Here is a 21,999-nt window from a genome sequence, read left to right on the forward strand (position 1 = left end):
TAATTTTTAGAACATTTGCATCACTCCAGAAAAAAAAAAAGGAAAAAAAAGAAAACCTCATGCATCCCATACCCCTTACTCCACCCTCTCAGTGACTGCCAGTGTTTGAATCTACCCAATTGTTTACCCTTTATTCCGCCCCGCTGTAAGGCATCAGGAGCTCGCCTCCTGCCCATGAACAACATCTAGTAATGGGGCCAGGATGTGGGAATCACACAAACATGTTTTTTTGCAAAAGCTAATAGCACTTTTTGCTTCTGTAGATAAGCTTGCTTGCTTTCAGCTGCAAAACCAGGATGTGGATCTGTGAAACTAATGCCATCTCTCTGCTTCTGTGAATAAGCTTGTGGTTTCAGCCTTTATAAGCCCACCCTGCAAGCCCCACGGTGCTGCTCTCTGACTCTTCCTTCTTGGGATTTCTGAGGCAGTCGCCGGCTGGCTAATAAAGACTCCAAATTGACTGGCTAATAAAGACTCCAAATTGACTTGCAGTTTTGGAACTTGGGGTCTCTCTTTCGGGGTGCCCCACAATATCCCCTACTATGTATTTATTTTTTATCCTTATTTTTTTACTCATCTGTCCATACCCTGGATAAAAGGAGCATCAGGGACACATGGTTTCCCAATCACACGGTCACATTGTAAAAGTTATGTTGCTATATAATCATCTTCAAGAAATAAGGCTTCTAGAACACAGCTCAACAGTTTCAGGTACTTCCCTCCAGGCACTTCAATATACCTTAAACTAAAAAGGGATATCTTATATAATGCATAAGAATAACCTCCAGGTTAACCTCTTGACTCTGAAATCTCTCAGCCACTGAAACTTTATTTTGTCTCGTTTCACTCTTCTCCCTTTTCGTCAAGAAGGTTTTCTCAATCCCTTGATGCCAGGTCCTGGCTCATCTTGGGAGTTCTGTCCCACATTACAAGGGAGATTTACACCCCTGGGAGTCATGTAGCGTGGAGGGCAATGAATTCACATGCTGACTTAGCTTAGAGAAGCCACATCTGAGAAACAAAAGAGTTTCTCTGGGGGTGACTCTTAGGCATAATTACAAGTGAGCTTAGCTTCTCCTTTGCAAGAATAAGTTTCATAGGGGCAAACCCCAAGATCAAGGGCTCAGCCTGTTGATTTACTTGTTCCCACTGCTTGCAAGAATATCAGGAATTCCCCAAATGAGGAAGTTGAATATTTTCTCCTTTCTTTCCAGTCCCCCAAGGGGACTTTGGAAATACTTTTCTTTTTCTGCCCAAATCACTCTGGAATGTATCGGTGTATCACACTAACCTGTACAAACCAACAAGATCTCATGCCCTATTCAAGATTCCATGTACTTATGGTGTTCAACTAAACTGACCATACAAGTTAAATTAGGTAATGCACTACTCAAAATATAAATTTTGCACCAAATAAACATTTCTGCCTTTGGTCTCACACAGAAGTTGAAGTTTTAAAATATGGACCATATCATCCTTTACCCTGTATTCTGATTTACTTTAGTCCTTTCCAGTTCAGTTTCTTTCATTCATATCTCTAGTTGAAGTCTGATCACTTTTTCAACTTTTAAACAGTTTCTGTATGGGGTAATACTGACTTTCATAGCTTCAGAGTTCTAACTTTGAATCTCAGGTGTCACATAAATACCTGAAGTTTCTGCAAACGGCCAGGTTATATACAAACAGCTCAGTATCTCAGAATTTAGAAATAGCAGTTACACCTCCTGAATATATGTGACTGCTGTAAGAGCTTATAGTGTATGACCTTTACAATAGGCCCTGACCTGATGACCCATGCTCTTGCTATTACAAATAATGCTTCATGTATATATATTTGTACACTTGTCTATGAATTTTTATTGGGTATTGTGTTAGTTAGATTCAGTTGTCAACTTGGCCAGGTGAGCATACCTAGTTTTGTTGCTGCGGACATAAGCCAATGGTACCTGAACCTCATCTGTTGCTAATTACATTTAAAGTCGACTAGGAGGCGTGTCTGCTGCAGTGAGTGACGTTTGACTTAATCAGCTGGTGCTTAAATGAGAGAGCGCAAGGTAGCACAGCCTAAGCAGCTCGGGCATTTCACATCTCAGTATTCACAGCTCAGCCCAGGCCTTTGGAGATGCAGAAAGAAGTCACCCCGGGGAAAGTTGTTGGAACCCAGGGGCCTGGAGAGAAGACCAGCAGAGACCATTCTGTGTCTTCCACGTAAGAAAGAACCTCAGTGGAAAGTTAGCTGCCTTTCCTCTGAAGAACTAACAAAATAAATCCCCTTTTATTAAAAGCCAATCCGTCTCTGGTGTGTTGCATTCTGGCAGCTAGCAAACTACAACAGGTATATAGCTAGAAGTATAATTGTTGGATCATAGATTGTGTGTGTTATAACTTAGTAAACACCAGACTGTTTACCAAAGTGACTGAAACAATTTACATTCCCACCAATAGTGTGTGAGAATTGCTATTATTGTTCTACATTCTCACCAACACTTAGTATTGTCAGTCTTTTTTTATACAAAAAATTCTGGAGGTTGTGTAGTGATATCTCAGTAATTATTTCCCTAACAACCTATATTAATGAAGTTGAGCACTTTTTCATATGTGTATTTGCTAGTCTATTTTGATATCCTCTTTTTGTGTTCAAATCTTCGGCTCATTTTTCTATTTGATTGCCTTTTTCTCATTTATGGAATTCTTTATATATTCTGAATGCAAGTGGTTTCTACCACTTCATGGCACATCTTTTCATTGTCTTACTTGTGTCTCCTGATGATCTAGAAGTTCAAAAGTTTCTAATTTTAACGTGGTCTAATGTGTCAATCTATTTTGCAGCACTTCAGAATTCTGACTAGTCACATTTTAAAGTGCTCAACAGGCAGTAGCAACAGCTGCCATACTGAGAAAGCAACCCTAAAGCTTTGTTTTACTTTTCTCATATAGATCTGCAATGCCCCGAGAATTTATTTTGATTATAATGTGAGGTAGGAGTCAAATTCAAATATTCAGGTTTTTCTGTATTATACACAGTTGAACCAGCATCATTTATTGAAAAGATTATCCTTACCTCACTGTTTATCATAAATCAAGTATCCCTATATATGTATTTCTTTTTTGGCCTCTCCATACTTTGTTCCATTGGTTTGTCTATTCCTGCACCAATATCACACTGCCTCTATGACTGGCACGTCATAGCCTGAACCCAGTAGCACTTTATTTGCACCTCTATTAAAGAAAGCAGTTAATAACTTTGGCTCTAAAGACTGGGCGGGAAAAGGAGACTGCATAATGCTACACAAATTAACTTCTCCATAAACTGTATTTGGTCAGTATGATGTAGATAAATGTTGTGGGGCTATTTGTCTTAGATCACTGAAGCGGTTTCATGAGGTAACGAATATAAAAAGTCAGTAACACTTAACTCGGGCACAAAATGAGCGCTCAGTACATATTAATGAGCGGGCCAACTGTAAATATGAATGATTTGTCTTTCTCTCTTTTAGACTAATAGCTCCCAGACAATAGGAGCTACTCTCCATTTACGTCGCCCTCCCACTTCCAACCCTTAATGCCTGAAACACTACCCAGCACGTAGTAAGGCGCTCAAAAAATGTTTGTTGAATGAATCACTTCAGCCATGAAGTCTGTCAGCCCATCGAAATGAGGAAATCCAAAGCACACAGGTACTGAAAACTGAGGAAGAAGTGCCAAAGCGACTCCAGAGGGAGCAGGAGCCTGGGCTCTCCGGATCTCGCGACAGTTTCCGAGAGCGTCGCGACCCTGCGCCTCTGTTTTTTGCAGAAGCGGGGCTGGAAGACTGCCTAATCTAAGGCGCGTTGCTTCGTCCCGGCGTAGAGAGTGCTTCCGGTTGCGTGCCCGGAAGCTGAAAGTTGTCAGTCCAGCCTCCTCTCCCGGCGACTGCAGTCCCCCAGGCGGGAGGAGCCCGACGGGGCACGGGCCCCGCATGTGAGTGACTGGGACCCGAGGCCGGGAGGGGGGAGACCGCTCTGTGACAGCTTTGCTGCGCGGCCCTCTGTGACATTCTCTTGCAGCCGCTGTCTCGCCGCTACTGCTACCTCTTCCCCCGGTGGTGACCCCTTTTCCTAATCTCTCGCTTTCCACAGGCTGACAGCGTCTTCTGGCAACTCTGCCATTGTGGTCACACTTAAGAACATCTCCCCCTCTTTCCTTGGAATAGCAAAGCGGGGTCGGCCTTGATAGCTTGTTTTGGAGGCGTCACAGCAGAGTCCAGGAAGTGAACGGTGCTAGTGAAGTCCAGATGTCACTGCCATTTGATAATTTTTTTTTTTTAAATCCTGAAAGCAGAACAAATTCTCCCCCTCGACCCGAAACATCTTTTTCTAATAATTGTTTAGAGGGAAACAGTTTATGTGTGAACAAACACGACATCTCAGATTTCAGGAAGGCTTATGACTTGGTTTATTGACACAGGTAAACGAGCTGGTTCCAATCTCCTTTTAGTACAAGAAAATGCCTGCCTAGTGTTGTGTAGTTTAAGACCGTTAACCCTGTAGGCCACACTATTTCTGATCTAAGAGCTGTCATATCTTTGGTATTCAAAATTTTTAGTCATCAATCACCTTTTAATAAAGACTACTTCCAGGTACTTAGTAGTATGACATTTTTTGATTGCTCATTTGGTAGTTCCCAGGGTGGAGTTTTCTATGGGCATCTCTTCCTTAACAAATTCATTGATTTTAATTTTAATTGTCACAGTTTTCCTCCAAAGAAAGACATGGCTTTAACTAAATTACATTTTGCTGCATTAAAGTTTTGAGTGAAGTTAAGTATGCCCAACTTGCATACTACAAAGAGGTTGTCTGCCCTGTCAGGACTAATCCGCCTTGGACCAAACATTTTCAAGATTCGAATCCCTGTTCCTCCACAGCTGCCACAGAAAATTGTTCAAGTGTTAAGGTTCCTAACCTGCCCAGCTAAACTCACATCAGGCTGATGCATTTTGTGTGTGTATGTGTTCAGATAAGATTTATTCAGCAAAGTTTATTCAAAAAATTTGAGTCTCTAGTCTGAAACAAACACCATGTGAGTTCTTATAACTCACATAGGTTATAATGTTTTGTCTACAGTAAACAGATATGGAATTTAAAGTCTAGAGCAAAATGTTCCAAACTTTTTACCAAGATAACGTATAGAAAGAAATATAGGTTACATCATGAACCTAGCATGCGTGCGTGTGTGCACAAAAATTTCACTAATCAATACCCATATTTATGACACTTCATGCCTCTGATAGATTCTATTTTATTCAGACTTATTTAGAAATGCTGATTGTACTAACTGATTTTATAATCATCTAATAAGATGTGATCCACAGTTTGAAAAATTGCCCTCTATGCAGATCATGGTCAGCAATTGGGACAGAAGTGAAGCACAAATGCTCTCATCTTCAAAAAAAGAGGTTCGGTGGTCTAAAGAAAAGTATTATCATGGAATATTTCTTAAAAAAAAAAACCCTGTGTTGTTTAGAAGTTACAAAGGGGAATTGCTGAGATGTAGTAGCTTACTTGGTGATAGAGTGCCATTACTGCAGACAAAAGGAAAGGTTGAACTTTTTGAAACCAGGAAAAGCTTCTGGGTTCTGGGTTAGTCTTTCTTTCCTATGTTGCTTATCAGTTTTCCCCTGTACACCGTTTCCCAAATATCTCATATTTGAAGTTACACTGATTTTCTTCCTGTCACAAATTCTGTATTCATATTTAAATTTGCAGAGTCAAGTAAATTTCTGGCAAAAAGTTACCACCAAACAAAGGTCTTAGGGATGAAATACTTATTAAATGAATCTGTGAATATGTAACCGTATGCTTTGAAAAATTTTTCACTAGTCCACAGCTAAAGTGATAGAGCATGAATGAAAATGAATTCATTTATTTTTTCCTTAATGGATGGTATGGCATTAACAGTTTTATTCTGGAGATAAAATCTTGAAAAAAGTTATGTAGACTTTAAGAGTTTCTAAATGGGTAAATTCTGAATAAATTAAACTGAATAAATGAATCAATAAGGGGAAATACTGAATGTATGATTGAGACAAAATGTCAGTTCTTTCCCATATACTTGCGATCTTCCCGCCTCACCTCCATCATCAAATAATTAGGAATTAGATATTTTAACCTTAGATAATACATCTTTGTGTAGCAAGGAGAAAGTTATTCACTTTCAGAAATTGGGAAATTTTTTTTAACTATTTTTTATTAATTAAAAAAAATTAACAAAACATTAAGATATCATTCCATTCTACATATAAATCAGTAATTCTTAATATCATCACACAGTTGCATATTCATCATTTCTTAGAACATTTGCATCGATTTAGAAAAAGAAAAAGACAACAGAAAAAGAAATAAAACGATAATAGAGAAAAAAAAAAAAAGATTATGCATTACGTACCCCTTACCCCTCACTTTCATTTACCACTAGCAAGAAATTGGGAAATTTTAAAATCATTCTAGACCCACAGGTGACCGCAAATTCCTAAATCCCCTAGCATTTTTCCAAACACCTATTTAAAAAAAATATTTTTATTGATAGATCTTCACACACATATATTCCATACATGGTATACAATCAGTGGTTCACAATATCATCACGTGTATTCATCAGCATGATCATTTCTTTTAGAACATTTGCATCACTCCAGAAAAAAATAAAAATAAAAAAGAAAAAACTCATACATCCCATATCCCTTACCCCTCCCTCTCATTGACCACTAGTATTTCCATCTACCCAATTTAATTTACCCTTTATCCCCACCAATGTTTATTTTTTATCCATATTTTTTTACTCAACAGTCCATACCCTGTATAAAAGAAGCATCAGACACAAGGTTTGCAGAATCACACAGTCATATTGTAAGTGTGATATCTTTATATAATCATCTTCAAGAATCAAGGATACTGGAACACAGCTCAGTACACCATAAACTGGAAAGGGCTATCAATATAATGCATAATAATAACCTCCAGGCTAACCTGTCAATTCCATTTGAAATCTCTCAGCCACTGTAACTTTATTTTGTCTTATTTCTTTCTTCCCCTTTTTGGTCAAGAAAGCTTTCTCAATCTCTTGATGATGAAGTTTTTTTAATGAATAAAAATTAAAATGAACAAACCATTGGTTCCACTAAATTAGCTTGGGAACAGAATGATCAGTGTAGATCCTTTTTATGAATTTGTTCAGACATTGGTTAGGTTCCATGTCTCCAAGGTGAATTTTTAAGACAAAACAAAATTTAAATGTTCTGTCTTGAGTTTTTTTTTGTTGCTGTTTTCTCCATTTATCTGTGCTTTCAAGGAACTCACAGTTTAGTGTGGGAGGTAGACAAGGAAATAGATGTAATGTATATGGATAGAGTTATGCTTGAGGTTTAAAGGGGACCAAAATTGAAGTTGGAAGAGTTTTAACTCACTGAAGAGGGCATTAAGGGTTAGGTTTTCTAGACGAAATTGAGTGTACGAAAGTAAAAAGATATGAAACCTATGGTAGTGTAGCAAGTAAGGAAGAATTGATGGGAATTGAGACTGAACAGGTTTGCAGTGACCAGATCATAAAGAACCATGTTAACGAATTTAGGCTTTTTCTTATAATAAAAATAATTTTAGTTTGGGTTTTGGAACAAATATTTTGTGCACATTTTATTATCTCCTCAAGAACATTGTGGGGTAGGCATAAATATCCCCATTTTACAAATGAAAACTCTTGGGCTTAAAGAGGCTAAATTGGGAAGGTCTCATGGCCAAGAAATAGGTGGAAAATGCTAGAATTTTTGTCTAGCTCTTTCCAACTCCAGAACCGTATTCTTAACCACCATGTTAAAAGACGTTCCAGTAGGGGATGAGTAGTCATGGAAAGTGTTTTAAATAATTGAGTAAAATAAACCAATTTGCATTTCAGAAAAAATAACTTGTGGACAGGGTAAAGGAGAGATCAGAGAGAAAGAGAAGAATAGAAAGTATAGAGATTATATCTTTATGGTGGCCCATTGGAGAGATGTTGAGGACCCTCCTGGTGCCATTATTGTAGAGCTACAGAGAAGGCAATGAATATGAGAACTGTAAAGAGAAGGTAGAATCTAGAGTATTTAGTGATTAGTTAATTGGCGGGAGTGAGGAAGGAGGAGGCTTTTTTTTTTTAAGCAATTTTATTCACAAATTATACAGTCCCTCCAACATGTTCAATCCATGGCTCTCAGTATAATCACAGTGGTGTGCTTTCATTACCAAACTCAATTTTTTTTAACTCTCTTTTAAATTGTATAATATGACATATATTCAAAGAAGGAAAAAAGCAATAGTTTTCAAAGTAGTCTTCAACTGCTTTTTTCAGTCACTGGACAGATCCTAGAGTTTGTCATGGGCTACCATACCATCATCTCAGATTTTTCTTTCTAGCTGCTCCAGAACATTGGGGGCTAGAAGGAATATATATGTTTTATCATCACTTTTTTTCCTTTTTTGTGAAAAATAACATAGATACAAAAAGCAATAAATTACAAAGCACATCACAACAATTAGTTATAAAACAGATTTCAGAGTTTGTTATGGGTTACAGTTCCACAATTTTATGTTTTTTACTCCTAGCTGCTCTAAGACACTGGAGACTAAAAGAAATATCAGTATAATGATTCAGCAATCATACTCTTTGTTAAGCCCTGCCTTCTCTGTATAACTCCACCATCACCTTTGATCTTTCTGTCCCTCACTTTAGGGGTATTTGGGCTATGCCCATTCTACCTTTCTCAAATTGGAAGGGCTGTCAATAATAAGGGGTTAGAACATGGAATTAGCTGATCTGGAAAGGCTGGCCCCTCTATTTTTCAGGATTTATCTAGTCCAGGGCCCCATCTGGAGGTTGTAGGTTTCAGGAAATTTACCCCAGTGCATGGAACCTTTGTACAATCTTATATATTGCCCTAGGTGTCCTTTAGGATTGGCCAGAATGGTTTTGGGTGGGGTTTGGCAAGTTCTGATAGGTAGCAGTGTCTAACTGAAGCTTGCGTAAGAGCAACCTCCAGAGTAGCCTCTTGACTCTATTTGAACTCTCAGCAACTGATACCTTATTTGTTACACTTTTTCCCCCCTTTTGGTCAGGATAATATTGTTGCTTCCACTGTGCCAGGGTCAGATTCATCCCTAGGAGTCATCTCCCATGCCACCAGGGAGACTTTCACCCCTGAATTTCATGTCTCACATAGTGGGGAGGGCAATGGTTTCACTTGTAGAATTGGGCTTAGAGAGAGAGAGCGGCCACATCTGAGCAACAAAAGAGGTCCTCCAGAGGTGACTGTTAGGCATACCTATAGGTAGGCTCTGCTTTTTTACTACATAGGTAAGTTCACAAAAGCAGACCTCAAGATCAAGGGCTTGGCCTATTGATTTGGGTGTCTGTAATGTTTGACACAGTATCGGGGGATTCCCTGATGGTCAAGTTTGATAGTTCCATATTTTTCTCCCATCCCTCAATGGACTTTGCCAATATTTTTTGATTATCTGCTTAATATATTCTGTGATATATCCAGGCATTACGTTAAGCTACAGATTACACACCCTCATTTTTATTCTGGCTAGGAGGAGGGTTTTAAATTTAGAGGGCTAGCATTTCCTATAATCAGAAAGGGTATAAAGGAGAGGGACTAGTTTGTAGGGGAAAAGTAGTAAGTTCAGTTATGGACATATTACATGTAGGGAACCATGAAATTTGGGCCACCGTGTCTTTTAGGTGGATAGATGGTCCTTGAGCTGCAGAGAGTTCTAGACTGGAGAGAGATCTGGAAATTACTGCCTACTAGGTGGTAGTTAAAGCCTTTGAGGAAGTGGGAAGAGGGTCAAGGACAACTGTGGGGGAATACTAGCATTTAGGAGCATAAACTCTGAGAAGAGGACAGGTGAATTATGCCATGGTTTGAGAGTACTTGAGGGACATTATAGGCAGCCATATCAGCTGCACCAGACAAGTCAGATAAGCTAATAACTGAAAAGTGTACTTTAGACTTGGCATTTAGAAAGCTGTTGGTGACATTACAGAGGGCAGTTTCAGTTGAGTGAGGGAGATGAACACATGATTTCAACACTTAATAGAAGAAAGAATACCTGAGAAGAAATTGAGATCATCACTTTTTTTTCAAGGATATTAGCTCTGAAGGGAAGGAGAGAGAGAGTACTGGAAATCAAAGAAGAAGATTTTTTTTTTTCTTTTAATTGTGGAGACTAGGAAAGGTGAGGACGGGGACAGGTAGAGACACATTTAAAAATGTGGGGCTTCCAATTAATGTCAGTGTCATAAAAGGCCAAAAAAAAAAGGAAAAGAGGGAAACTTCTCTTCTGATAACATGGGAAGTGTAGCACACTCCCCAGGATGAAAACACAGCTTGCAAAAATATATCATTGTATGGTTGAATTACCAAAAAAACAAAAACTCAACCTTGTCATTTTTTGCGATACAAACTGTTGGTTGAATGAGATTTTTATGTTAAAAGGGGACAAAGATTGCAGAGCCGTCATCTAAAATGGTGACAGTCCATCTTCCTTTTAGCCTCATCTGGACTTCTGACCCCCCCCCCCCCCCCCCCCCCCCCCGCTTATAACTCTCCTAAGGATACCAGTGTGATTTTCTCTTCTCCCCCAGAGATACCTACATGTGCCCCCACCTTCCAAACACACACACTTTAAATTTTTTTGGCTGGAGAGGTCTTGGTTTTAGAAGTCCCATTTTTCTCTTTTCTGGTTGTGTGTTGAGTTAATGAATTTTGACTGGGTATTATTGGATGATTTATTGTAGTTTATTAAAATGAGCATTATCTTTGCCTCTCTTCTTAGAATGTCTTTGTTAATTTAATCAAGAGAATGCCATCTCTGGAATCACTGGTCACAAAACCAAGATGTGATAAATATTGTAGTAAGTTATCGTTTTACTCTTTCCAGGAGCCATTGTCGCCATCATTTTCTAGTTTACAGCCTCTCAACTTTGATAATCAAGGGACGTGGTGTTATAGTTTCAGGACTGCCCACTCAGAATTGGAACATACTTGGTAATAGAGTCAGCATGCATAAAGTTTAAAAGCACCAATCATGAATTCAAGCAAACTTGGTTTTATATCCAAGTTGGGAACCTTTCTGAGCCTTGGATCAACATTTGTGAAATGGAATTAATCACACTTTCCTTATGGGATCTCTGTGATGATTCACTGAGATTGTGTTTCTGGAGTGCTTAGCACAGCACCTAATATGTAGGATGGGAATGGGAAATGCTTAAATAGAAATACAACTGTACATGTCTTTTGATTCCTAATGCATTTTTTCCCCTCATTCCTGAAGTGTTCATAGGCTTTTAGGATTTTATAGCCAGATGGAGACATTAAACATCTTTGGTCTAGTCATCTTACTTTTTGAATGAGGATATAGACTGGGAAAGGTGAAGTGACAGCCAAGATCATTTGACTAGGGATTGGCATTGAACTTGGATAAAAACTCAGGCTTCTTTTCCCCCAGCTCAGTGTAGCTTCCATTCTTCCAGCTGTAATAGTCTAAGTAGAACTCTATGGAGAACCAAAAGTCACTCTCAGCTTGTGTGGTAAATAATGCCCAGTTATGCTTCTTAGGAGTAGCTGTGGGCTTTTTAAGATTACAGAGTAAATACAGGAAAAGTTTAGAAAATATGAAAAAGCACAAAGGAAATAAAGATAACTTATAATCGCAACTCCCACAGATCATCTACTCCTGGGTTATTTTAAATGGAGGTGCCACATATTAATTTCTGTTTGTTTTCTGTTAGCATAGTTCTTAATATTTTGCAATCCTTCCTTATGGCCTCACATCACACCTCGCTTAGTGAAGAGTGTGTGTCAAAGGTTAGGCTCAGGTGCCAACCTACAGAATGGTCTCAGATGTCACTCCCCCACCTGGTAATTAAGTCATTTGCATTGGATGATATCAAATGATTGTTTTGTTTTAGGTATACTAACAAGAAGTTACAGGTAGTTTACAGTGGTTAAGTGATGCATTAAGAGACTCTGTATTGAAAAGAATCTTTTATACAAGATTTCCTAAAAGAATCCTTTTATAATGTGACTTATTACTGCCCACCTCCAGTTTGTCATTATCTTAGTCAACAAGTATTTGAGAATGCCTATTATGTGCCAGACACTGTATCATAGTAAGAATATATAGAGGACTAAGACATTTCCTCTTGTCACAAAATGTAGAGTCTAGTGGCTGGGCAGTGGGGTAGGGGTAGAATATAGACAATTTAATATAATAAATACTGCAACAGGGATAAGTTCAGATTCTATACACCCACATTTTTAGCAGCCTTATTGACATTTATTTTCATTTTCCCATAAAATTAAAGTGTACAATTAAATGGTTTTTAGTATATTCACAAAGTTGTGCAACTGTCACCCCACAATCTAAGTTTAGAATATTTTCATTACTCCAGAAAGAAGCCATTAACAGTCCTTCCCCATTCCCTTCCATCCCTAGGTAACCACTAATGAAAATACTTCCTGTCTCTATAGATTTGCCTATTCTGGACTTTTCATATAAATGAAATCATATATTATGTGTTTTTTTGTGACCGTCTTTTACTTAGCATAATGGTTTTTTTTAAATTTGTTTTTGTTTTTAGTTTTTATTGTGGTGACACATTTACAACACAGAATTTCCCATTTTAACCACTTTCATGTGTACAATTCAGTGATATTAACATTCACAGTAGTGTGCTACCGCTACCACTATCTATTACCAAAACTTTTCTATTACCTGAAATAGAAACTTTGTCTCATTAAGCAGTAACTTCCTGTTTTAGTTTCCTAGGCTGCTGGAGCAGTACCATGAAATGGGTCAGTTTAAACAATGCAAACTTATTTGCTTATGGTTTGAGGATGGGAAAAAGTCCAAATCAATCGTGCTTTCTTCTGAGAGACTGATGTTCCAGAGCTAGCTGCTAGCGATCTTTGGTGCACAGCAGTCTCCTGGTCTCTCCCTTCTCTTTTGGTTTCCATTAATGTTCAGTTTCTTGCCTCCTGTGGCTTTCTTTATCTGTCTGAATTTCATTCTGTTTGTAAGGGACTCCAGTAAGGATTAAGACCCATCCTGATTGGGCTGGGCTACACCACAATTTAAGTAGCCTCAAAGAAAGGTCATACTTACAATGGATTCACACCCCCAGGAATCTATTAGATTTAAGAACCTGTTTTTCTGGGGGTACATACAGCATCAAACCAGAACATTTCCCATCCCTCTGACTCATGCCCCCAGTTCCTAATAAACTGTAATCTATTTTTTGTTTCTATGTATATGCTTATTCTAGGTATTTCATATATGTAAAGTCATACAGTATTTTCCCTTTTGGGTCTGGTTTATTTCATGCAACATGACATCTTCAAATACACTTACCATGTTTTTAGGGTTCATCCATATTGTAACATGTATCAGTACTTCATTCCTTTTTAGTGTCCAATAATATTCCATTGCATGGATATATCATTTTTAATTTATTCTTTCACCAAAGTCCAAATGATGAACATTTGGGTTATTCCACTTATGGGCTATTGAACATTTAGGTACAAGTTTTTGTGTAGACATAATGTTTTCGTTGCTTTTTGATACATTTGAGTAGTCATATCACTGAGTCTTGTTGTAACTCTATGTTCAACTTTTTGAGGAACTACCACTGTTTTCCAAAGCAGCTGCACCATTTATATTCCCACTAGCAGTGTCCAGTTTATCCACATCCTTGTTAATACTTGTTATTATCTCTCTTTTTAATTATAGCAGTCCTGGGGTGTGAGGTGGCATCTCATTATGGTTTTGATTTGCATTTCCCTGATGGTTAATGATGTTTGAACATCTTTTCATATGCTCATATACTTATTTTCTTTTCAAATCCTTTGCCCCCTTTTAAATTGGCTTATTTCTCTTTTTGATTTGAAAGAGTTCTTTTTGTATTCTTTGTACCAGTCTCATCAGATATATGATTTGCAAATATTTTCTTATATTCTGTGGATTGTCTTTTAATTTTCTAGATGGTACCATTTATAGCAATAGGTTTGTTTGTTTGTTTGTTTTAATTCAAACATTGACAGACTTTATTGTGAGGGGGTTCCCACCTAGGACTCCACCCTCTTAAATAAAAAAGTGCATAGAAAAGAAGTGATTTAGAAACACTTGTACAATATCTGCATCCTAGGCCTCCAAGGCAGGAGGGGGGTGATTACTGCGTGAGTTTGAGAAGTGGAGGCTGAGCCCCTGCTGCCTGCATGCTCACATCTGCCCTGAACATAATGGGTAGCTGAGATGCTCTGGAGGGACTCGGGAGCCCCCAGGCTAGGGGCAAGATGACAGCGGGGTCATGGGCAGCTGTGAAGCATATAACTTTTAAATTTTGATGTAGTCTAGTTTATTAGCTTTTTATGAGTCACTTGTGCTTTTGGTGTATATCTATGAAACCACTGCCCAATCCATGCTCATAGATATTTACTCCTATTTTCTCTTCTAAGAAGTTTATGGTTTTAGCTTTTAAATTTAGGTCTGTGATCTATTTTGAGTTAATTTTTGCACATGGTATAAGGGAGAGGTCCAATTGCGTTCTTTTGTATGTGGATATTCAGTTGTCCCAGGACTGTATGTTGAAAATAAATATACACTTTAAATAGAGTTTGCATCATCCTTTTATCTGAGCTTTGAAACGAAGACCTTGTTTGGGCCTTACAAAACCAGTTACAGCAAGGGCAGAGAATTTGGGGAAAGGATGTGCCTCCTTTAGTGTTTAGTGTTCCTTGCTTCCTCCCTCTCCCAATTCCTCAAAGTCTAGATTACCAGCCTGAAATACACCATTAGAAGTCTGATTCAGATTTAATTGGTTTGGGTTGGGGCCTGGGTGAGTATCTATTAACAGGTCTGTAGTTGATTCGGATGTGCATGCAGGACTAAGAACTAGTAAACTAAAAAGTTAATAGTCGTAAAGAGAACCAAACAGAAATCACTAGGAGACATACTTCTGAAAGAAAGAACATGCCAATTTTTGTGCTGATTTGGGGCCATTTCAGGACTATTTTTTTCTGCTGCACAATATGACTATTGACCTCTGCCCTACAGATGGCAGCATTTCCTTACTGAAAGAACACACATGTACCATGTCAGTGCTTTGTGAGATTAGAAACACTTTGGGGATAAAGTACATGAAATATGAAAATACTCTGGATTAAAAAAGAAAAGTCTGAAAGAAGAGAATATAAATCCAAAGCACTGTTCTTATACAAATGAAGAAAAACATCACTCTGTAACCCAACCACTTGTTAAAAAAGAACTATCTAATTTTATTTTATAAATAAGAGAATACGATACTTTTCTACTTTGATTTTACTTTTCATTCTTTGGCCACTGTCAGACAATCTGGTTTTAAAATAACTATGAGAGCATAAACTTGAATTTACTTGAAATTAGTTACAGATCTTAGGTCTTTTAAGCATGTAAAGTATAGTGCCCTGTTTTAATTTCTAAAAGCTGCCAAAATGCAGTATACCAGAAATGGAATGGCTTTTTAAAAGAGAATTTATTAAGTTGCAAGTTTACAGTTCTAAGACTGTGAAAATGTCCAAACTAAGGCATCCAGGAAAAACTACCTTGACTCAAGAAAGTCCGATGGGTCCAGAACATCCAGCTGAAGGGTATATGGTGATGTCGGCTGGTTTTCTCTCCCAGCTTTCTTCAGTGGCTTCCCTGGGGAGTGTTTTCTTTTATCTCCAAGGGTCTCTGGCAGTGTGGGCTCTCCTGGCTCTAAAGTTTTTTCCAAAATGGTTCTCTCTTAAATGACTCCAGTAAGCAACTCCACCTTGAATGGGTGGAGACACATCTCCATGGAAACAATAAAAAAGGTCCCACACAAAGATATCTAATGAGGATTAAAGAATTTGACTTTCTGGGGTATACAACAGATTCAAACCAGCACATGCTCCTACTATTCTAAAATTGTATGGGAGGAAATTCTTTTTTTTTTTTTTTTTTTTTTATATATTTGCATTATTTTATTTTATTTTTTGTTTTTCGTTTTGCAATGCATATTTTTAGATGTCCAAGCTCTTAGCCTCCAAAAACTCGGAGGAATGAATGCTTTTTCTCGAAACATTTTTGTAAACTCTGGTGTTTTTTTTTTTTTTTTTTTTTTTTTTTCCAGATTAGATTTTTTTTTTCTTTTTTTTTATTAATTAAAAAAAGAATTAACAAAACAATTAGAAATCATTCCAATCTACATGTACAATCAGTAATTCTTAATAACATCACATAGTTGCATATTCATCATTTCTTAGTACATTTGCATCGATTTAGAAAAAGAAATAAAAAGACAACAGAATAAGAATTAAAACAATAATAGAAAGAAAAAAAAACAAAAAAAACAAAAACAAAAAACATATACCTCACATGCAGCTTCATTCAGCGTTTTAACATAATTGCATTACAATTGGGTAGTATTGTGCTGTCCATTTCTGAGTTTTTATATCCAGTCCCGTTGTACAGTCTGTATCCCTTCAGCTCCAATTATCCCTTCTCTTTTTTTTTTTTTTAATTAACGGAAAAAAAGAAATTAACCCAACATTTAGAGATCATACCATTCTACATATGCAATCATTAATTCTTAACATCATCACATAGATGCATGATCATCATTTCTTAGTACATTTGCATTGGTTTAGAAGAACTAGCAACATAACTGAAAAAGATATAGAATGTTAATATAGAGAAAAAAATAAAAGTAATAATAGTAAAATCAAAACAAAACAAAACAAAACAAAAACCTATAGCTCAGATGCAGCTTCATTCAGTGTTTTAACATGATTACTTTAAAATTAGGTATTATTGTGCTGTCCATTTTTGAGTTTTTGTATCTAGTCCTATTGCACAGTCTGTATCCCTTCAGCTTCAATTACCCATTGTCTTACCCTGTTTCTAACTCCTGCTGAACTCTGTTACCAATGACATATTTCAAGTTTATTCTCGAATGTCCGTTCACATCAGTGGGACCATACAGTATTTGTCCTTTAGTTTTTGGCTGGATTCACTCAGCATAATATTCTCTAGGTCCATCCATGTTATTACATGGTTCATAAGTTTATCTTGTCTTAAAGCTGCATAATATTCCATCGTATGTATATACCACAGTTTGTTTAGCCACTCTTCTGTTGATGGAGATTTTGGCTGTTTCCATCTCTTTGCAATTGTAAATAATGCTGCTATAAACATTGGTGTGCAAATGTCCGTTTGTGTCTTTGCCCTTAAGTCCTTTGAGTAGATACCTAGCAATGGTATTGCTGGGTCGTATGGCAATTCTATATTCAGCTTTTTGAGGAACCGCCAAACTGCCTTCCACAGTGGTTGCACCCTTTGACATTCCCACCAACAGTGGATAAGTGTGCCTCTTTCTCCGCATCCTCTCCAGCACTTGTCATTTTCTGTTTTGTTGATAATGGCCATTCTGGTGGGTGTGAGATGATATCTCATTGTGGTTTTGATTTGCATTTCTCTAATGGCCAGGGACATTGAGCATCTCTTCATGTGCCTCTTGGCCATCCGTATTTCCTCTTCTGAGAGGTGTCTGTTCAAGTCTTTTTCCCATTTTGTAATTGGGTTGGCTGTCTTTTTGTTGTTGAGTTGAACAATCTCTTTATAAATTCTGGATACTAGACCTTTATCTGATATATCATTTCCAAATATTGTCTCCCATTGTGTAGGCTGTCTTTCTACTTTCTTGATGAAGTTCTTTGATGCACAAAAGTGTTTAATTTTGAGGAGTTCCCATTTATTTATTTCCTTCTTCAGTGCTCTTGCTTTAGGTTTAAGGTCCATAAAACTGCCTCCAGTTGTAAGATCCATAAGATATCTCCCAACATTTTCCTCTAACTGTTTTATGGTCTTAGACCTAATGTTTAGATCTTTGATCCATTTTGAGTTAACTTTTGTATAGGGTGTGAGAGATGGGTCTTCTTTCATTCTTTTGCATATGGATATCCAGTTCTCTAGGCACCATTTATTGAAGAGACTGCTCTGTCCCAGGTGAGTTAGCTTGACTGCCTTATCAAAGATCAAATGTCCATAGATGAGAGGGTCTATATCTGAGCACTCTATTCGATTCCATTGGTCGATATATCTATCTTTATGCCAATACCATGCTGTTTTGACCACTGTGGCTTCATAATATGCCTTAAAGTCAGGCAGCGCGAGACCTCCAGCTTCGTTTTTTTCCTCAAGATGTTTTTAGCAATTCGGGGCACCCTGCCCTTCCAGATAAATTTGCTTATTGGTTTTTCTATTTCTGAAAAATAAGTTGTTGGGATTTTGATTGGTATTGCATTGAATCTGTAAATCAATTTAGGTAGGATTGACATCTTAACTATATTTAGTCTTCCAATCCATGAACACGGTATGCCCTTCCATCTATTTAGGTCTTCTGTGATTTCTTTTAGCAGTTTTTTTGTAGTTTTCTTTATATAGGTTTTTTGTCTCTTTAGTTAAATTTATTCCTAGGTATTTTATTCTTTTAGTTGCGATTGTAAATGGGATTCGTTTCTTGATTTCCCCCTCAGCTTGTTCATTACTAGTGTATAGAAATGCTACAGATTTTTGAATGTTGATCTTGTAACCTGCTACTTTGCTGTACTCATTTATTAGCTCTAGTAGTTTTGTTGTGGATTTTTCCGGGTTTTCGACGTATCGTATCATATCGTCTGCAAACAGTGATAGTTTTACTTCTTCCTTTCCAATTTTGATGCCTTGTATTTTTTCTTCTTGTCTAATTGCTCTGGCTAGAACCTCCAACACAATGTTGAATAATAGTGGTGATAGTGGACATCCTTGTCTTGTTCCTGATCTTAGGGGGAAAGTTTTCAATTTTTCCCCATTGAGGATGATATCAGCTGTGGGTTTTTCATATATTCCCTCTATCATTTTAAGGAAGTTCCCTTGTATTCCTATCTTTTGAAGTGTTTTCAACAGGAAAGGATGTTGAATCTTGTCGAATGCCTTCTCTGCATCAATTGAGATGATCATGTGATTTTTCTGCTTTCTTTGTTGATATGGTGTATTACATTAATTGATTTTCTTATGTTGAACCATCCTTGCATACCTGGGATGAATCCTACTTGGTCATGATGTATAATTCTTTTAATGTGTTGTTGGATACGATTTGCTAGAATTTTATTGAGGATTTTTGCATCTGTATTCATTAGAGAGATTGGTCTGTAGTTTTCTTTTTTTGTAATATCTTTGCCTGGTTTTGGTATGAGGGTGATGTTGGCTTCATAGAATGAATTAGGTAGTTTTCCCTCCACTTCGATTTTTTTGAAGAGTTTGAAGAGAATTGGTACTAATTCTTTCTGGAACGTTTGGTAGAATTCACATGTGAAGCCATCTGGTCCTGGACTTTTCTTTTTAGGAAGCTTTTGAATGACTAATTCAATTTCTTTACTTGTGATTGGTTTGTTGAGGTCATCTATGTCTTCTTGAGTCAAAGTTGGTTGTTCATGTCTTTCCAGGAACCCATCCATTTCCTCTAAATTGTTGTATTTATTAGCGTAAAGTTGTTCATAGTATCCTGTTATTACCTCCTTTATTTCTGTGAGGTCAGTAGTTATGTCTCCTCTTCCATTTCTGATCTTATTTATTTGCATCCTCTCTCTTCTTCTTTTTGTCAGTCTTGATAGGGGCCCATCAATCTTATTGATTTTCTCATAGAACCAACTTCTGGTCTTATTGATTTTCTCTACTGTTTTCATATTTTCAATTTCATTTATTTCTGCTCTGATCTTTGTTATTTCTTTCCTTTTGCTTGCTTTGGGATTAGTTTGCTGTTCTTTCTCCAGTTCTTCCAATTGAACAGTTAATTCCTGCATTTTTGCCTTTTCTTCTTTTCTGATATAGGCGTTTAGGGCAATAAATTTCCCTCTTAGCACTGCCTTTGCTGCATCCCATAAGTTTTGATATGTTGTGTTTTCATTTTCATTTGCCTCGAGGTATTTACTAATTTCTCTTGCAATTTCTTCTTTGACCCACTCGTTGTTTAAGAGTGTGTTGTTGAGCCTCCAGGTATTTGTGAATTTTCTGGCATTCTGCCTATTATTGATTTCCAACTTCATTCCTTTATGATCCGAGAAAGTGTTGTGTATGATTTCAATCTTTTTAAATTTGTTAAGACTTGCTTTGTGACCCAGCATATGGTCTATCTTTGAGAATGATCCATGAGCACTTGAGAAAAAGGTGTATCCTGCTGTTGTGGGATGTAATGTCCTATAAATGTCTGTTAAGTCTAGCTCATTTATAGTAATATTCAGATTCTCTATTTCTTTTTTTTTTCTTTTTTTTTTTATTAATTAAAAAAAGAATTAACAAAACAATTAGAAATCATTCCAATCTACATGTACAATCAGTAATTCTTAATAACATCACACAGTTGCATATTCATCATTTCTTAGTACATTTGCATCGATTTAGAAAAGGAAATAAAAAGACAACAGAATAAGAATTAAAACAATAATAGAAAGAAAAAAAAAACAAAAAAAACAAAAACAAAAAACCTATACCTCACATGCAGCTTCATTCAGTGTTTTAACATAATTGCATTACAATTGGGTAGTATTGTGCTGTCCATTTCTGAGTTTTTATATCCAGTCCCGTTGTACAGTCTGTATCCCTTCAGCTCCAATTATCCCTTCTCTTTTTTTTTTTTTAATTAACAGAAAAAAAGAAATTAACCCAACATTTAGAGATCATACCATTCTACACATGCAATCATTAATTCTTAACATCATCACATAGCTGCATGATCATCATTTCTTAGTACATTTGCATTGGTTTAGAAGAACTAGCAACATAACTGAAAAAGATATAGAATGTTAATATAGAGAAAAAAATAAAAGTAATAATAGTAAAATCAAAACAAAACAACACAAAACAAAACAAAAACCTATAGCTCAGATGCAGCTTCGTTCAGTGTTTTAACATGATTACTTTACAATTAGGTATTATTGTGCTGTCCATTTTTGAGTTTTTGTATCTAGTCCTGTTGCACAGTCTGTATCCCTTCAGCTTCAATTACCCATTGTCTTACCCTGTTTCTAACTCCTGCTGAACTCTGTTACCAATGACATATTTCAAGTTTATTCTCGAATGTCCGTTCACATCAGTGGGACCATACAGTATTTGTCCTTTAGTTTTTGGCTGGATTCACTCAGCATAATATTCTCTAGGTCCATCCATGTTATTACATGGTTCATAAGTTTATCTTGTCTTAAAGCTGCATAATATTCCATCGTATGTATATACCACAGTTTGTTTAGCCACTCTTCTGTTGATGGAGATTTTGACTGTTTCCATCTCTTTGCAATTGTAAATAATGCTGCTATAAATATTGGTGTGCAAATGTCCGTTTGTGTCTTTGCCCTTAAGTCCTTTGAGTAGATACCTAGCAATGGTATTGCTGGGTCGTATGGCAATTCTATATTCAGCTTTTTGAGGAACCGCCAAACTGCCTTCCACAGTGGTTGCACCCTTTGACATTCCCACCAACAGTGGATAAGTGTGCCTCTTTCTCTGCATCCTCTCCAGCACTTGTCATTTTCTGTTTTGTTGATAATGGCCATTCTGGTGGGTGTGAGATGATATCTCATTGTGGTTTTGATTTGCATTTCTCTAATGGCCAGGGACATTGAGCATCTCTTCATGTGCCTCTTGGCCATCCGTATTTCCTCTTCTGAGAGGTGTCTGTTCAAGTCTTTTTCCCATTTTGTAATTGGGTTGGCTGTCTTTTTGTTGTTGAGATGAACAATCTCTTTATAAATTCTGGATACTAGACCTTTATCTGATATATCATTTCCAAATATTGTCTCCCATTGTGAAGGCTGTCTTTCTACTTTCTTGATGAAGTTCTTTGATGCACGAAAGTGTTTAATTTTGAGGAGTTCCCATTTATTTATTTCCTTCT

The 21,999-nt window shown here is 37.0% G+C and overlaps 1 protein-coding gene across 1 annotated transcript in view; it reads left to right on the forward strand.

Annotated features, from left to right (window-relative positions):
- The first annotated feature begins 3,828 nt into the window (after positions 1-3,828).
- Positions 3,829-21,999, forward strand: part of C5H6orf89 (chromosome 5 C6orf89 homolog) — a 93,663-nt gene continuing 75,492 nt past the window's right edge. Inside the window, exon 1 of the mRNA XM_077161643.1 lies at positions 3,829-3,960. Within this exon, the coding sequence (XP_077017758.1) occupies positions 3,959-3,960 (2 nt within the window). The 5' untranslated portion in view covers positions 3,829-3,958. The remainder of the gene's footprint in view (positions 3,961-21,999) is intronic.

Source organism: Tamandua tetradactyla, chromosome 5 (genome assembly GCF_023851605.1).
Source record: "Tamandua tetradactyla isolate mTamTet1 chromosome 5, mTamTet1.pri, whole genome shotgun sequence".
Lineage (NCBI taxonomy): Eukaryota > Metazoa > Chordata > Mammalia > Pilosa > Myrmecophagidae > Tamandua > Tamandua tetradactyla.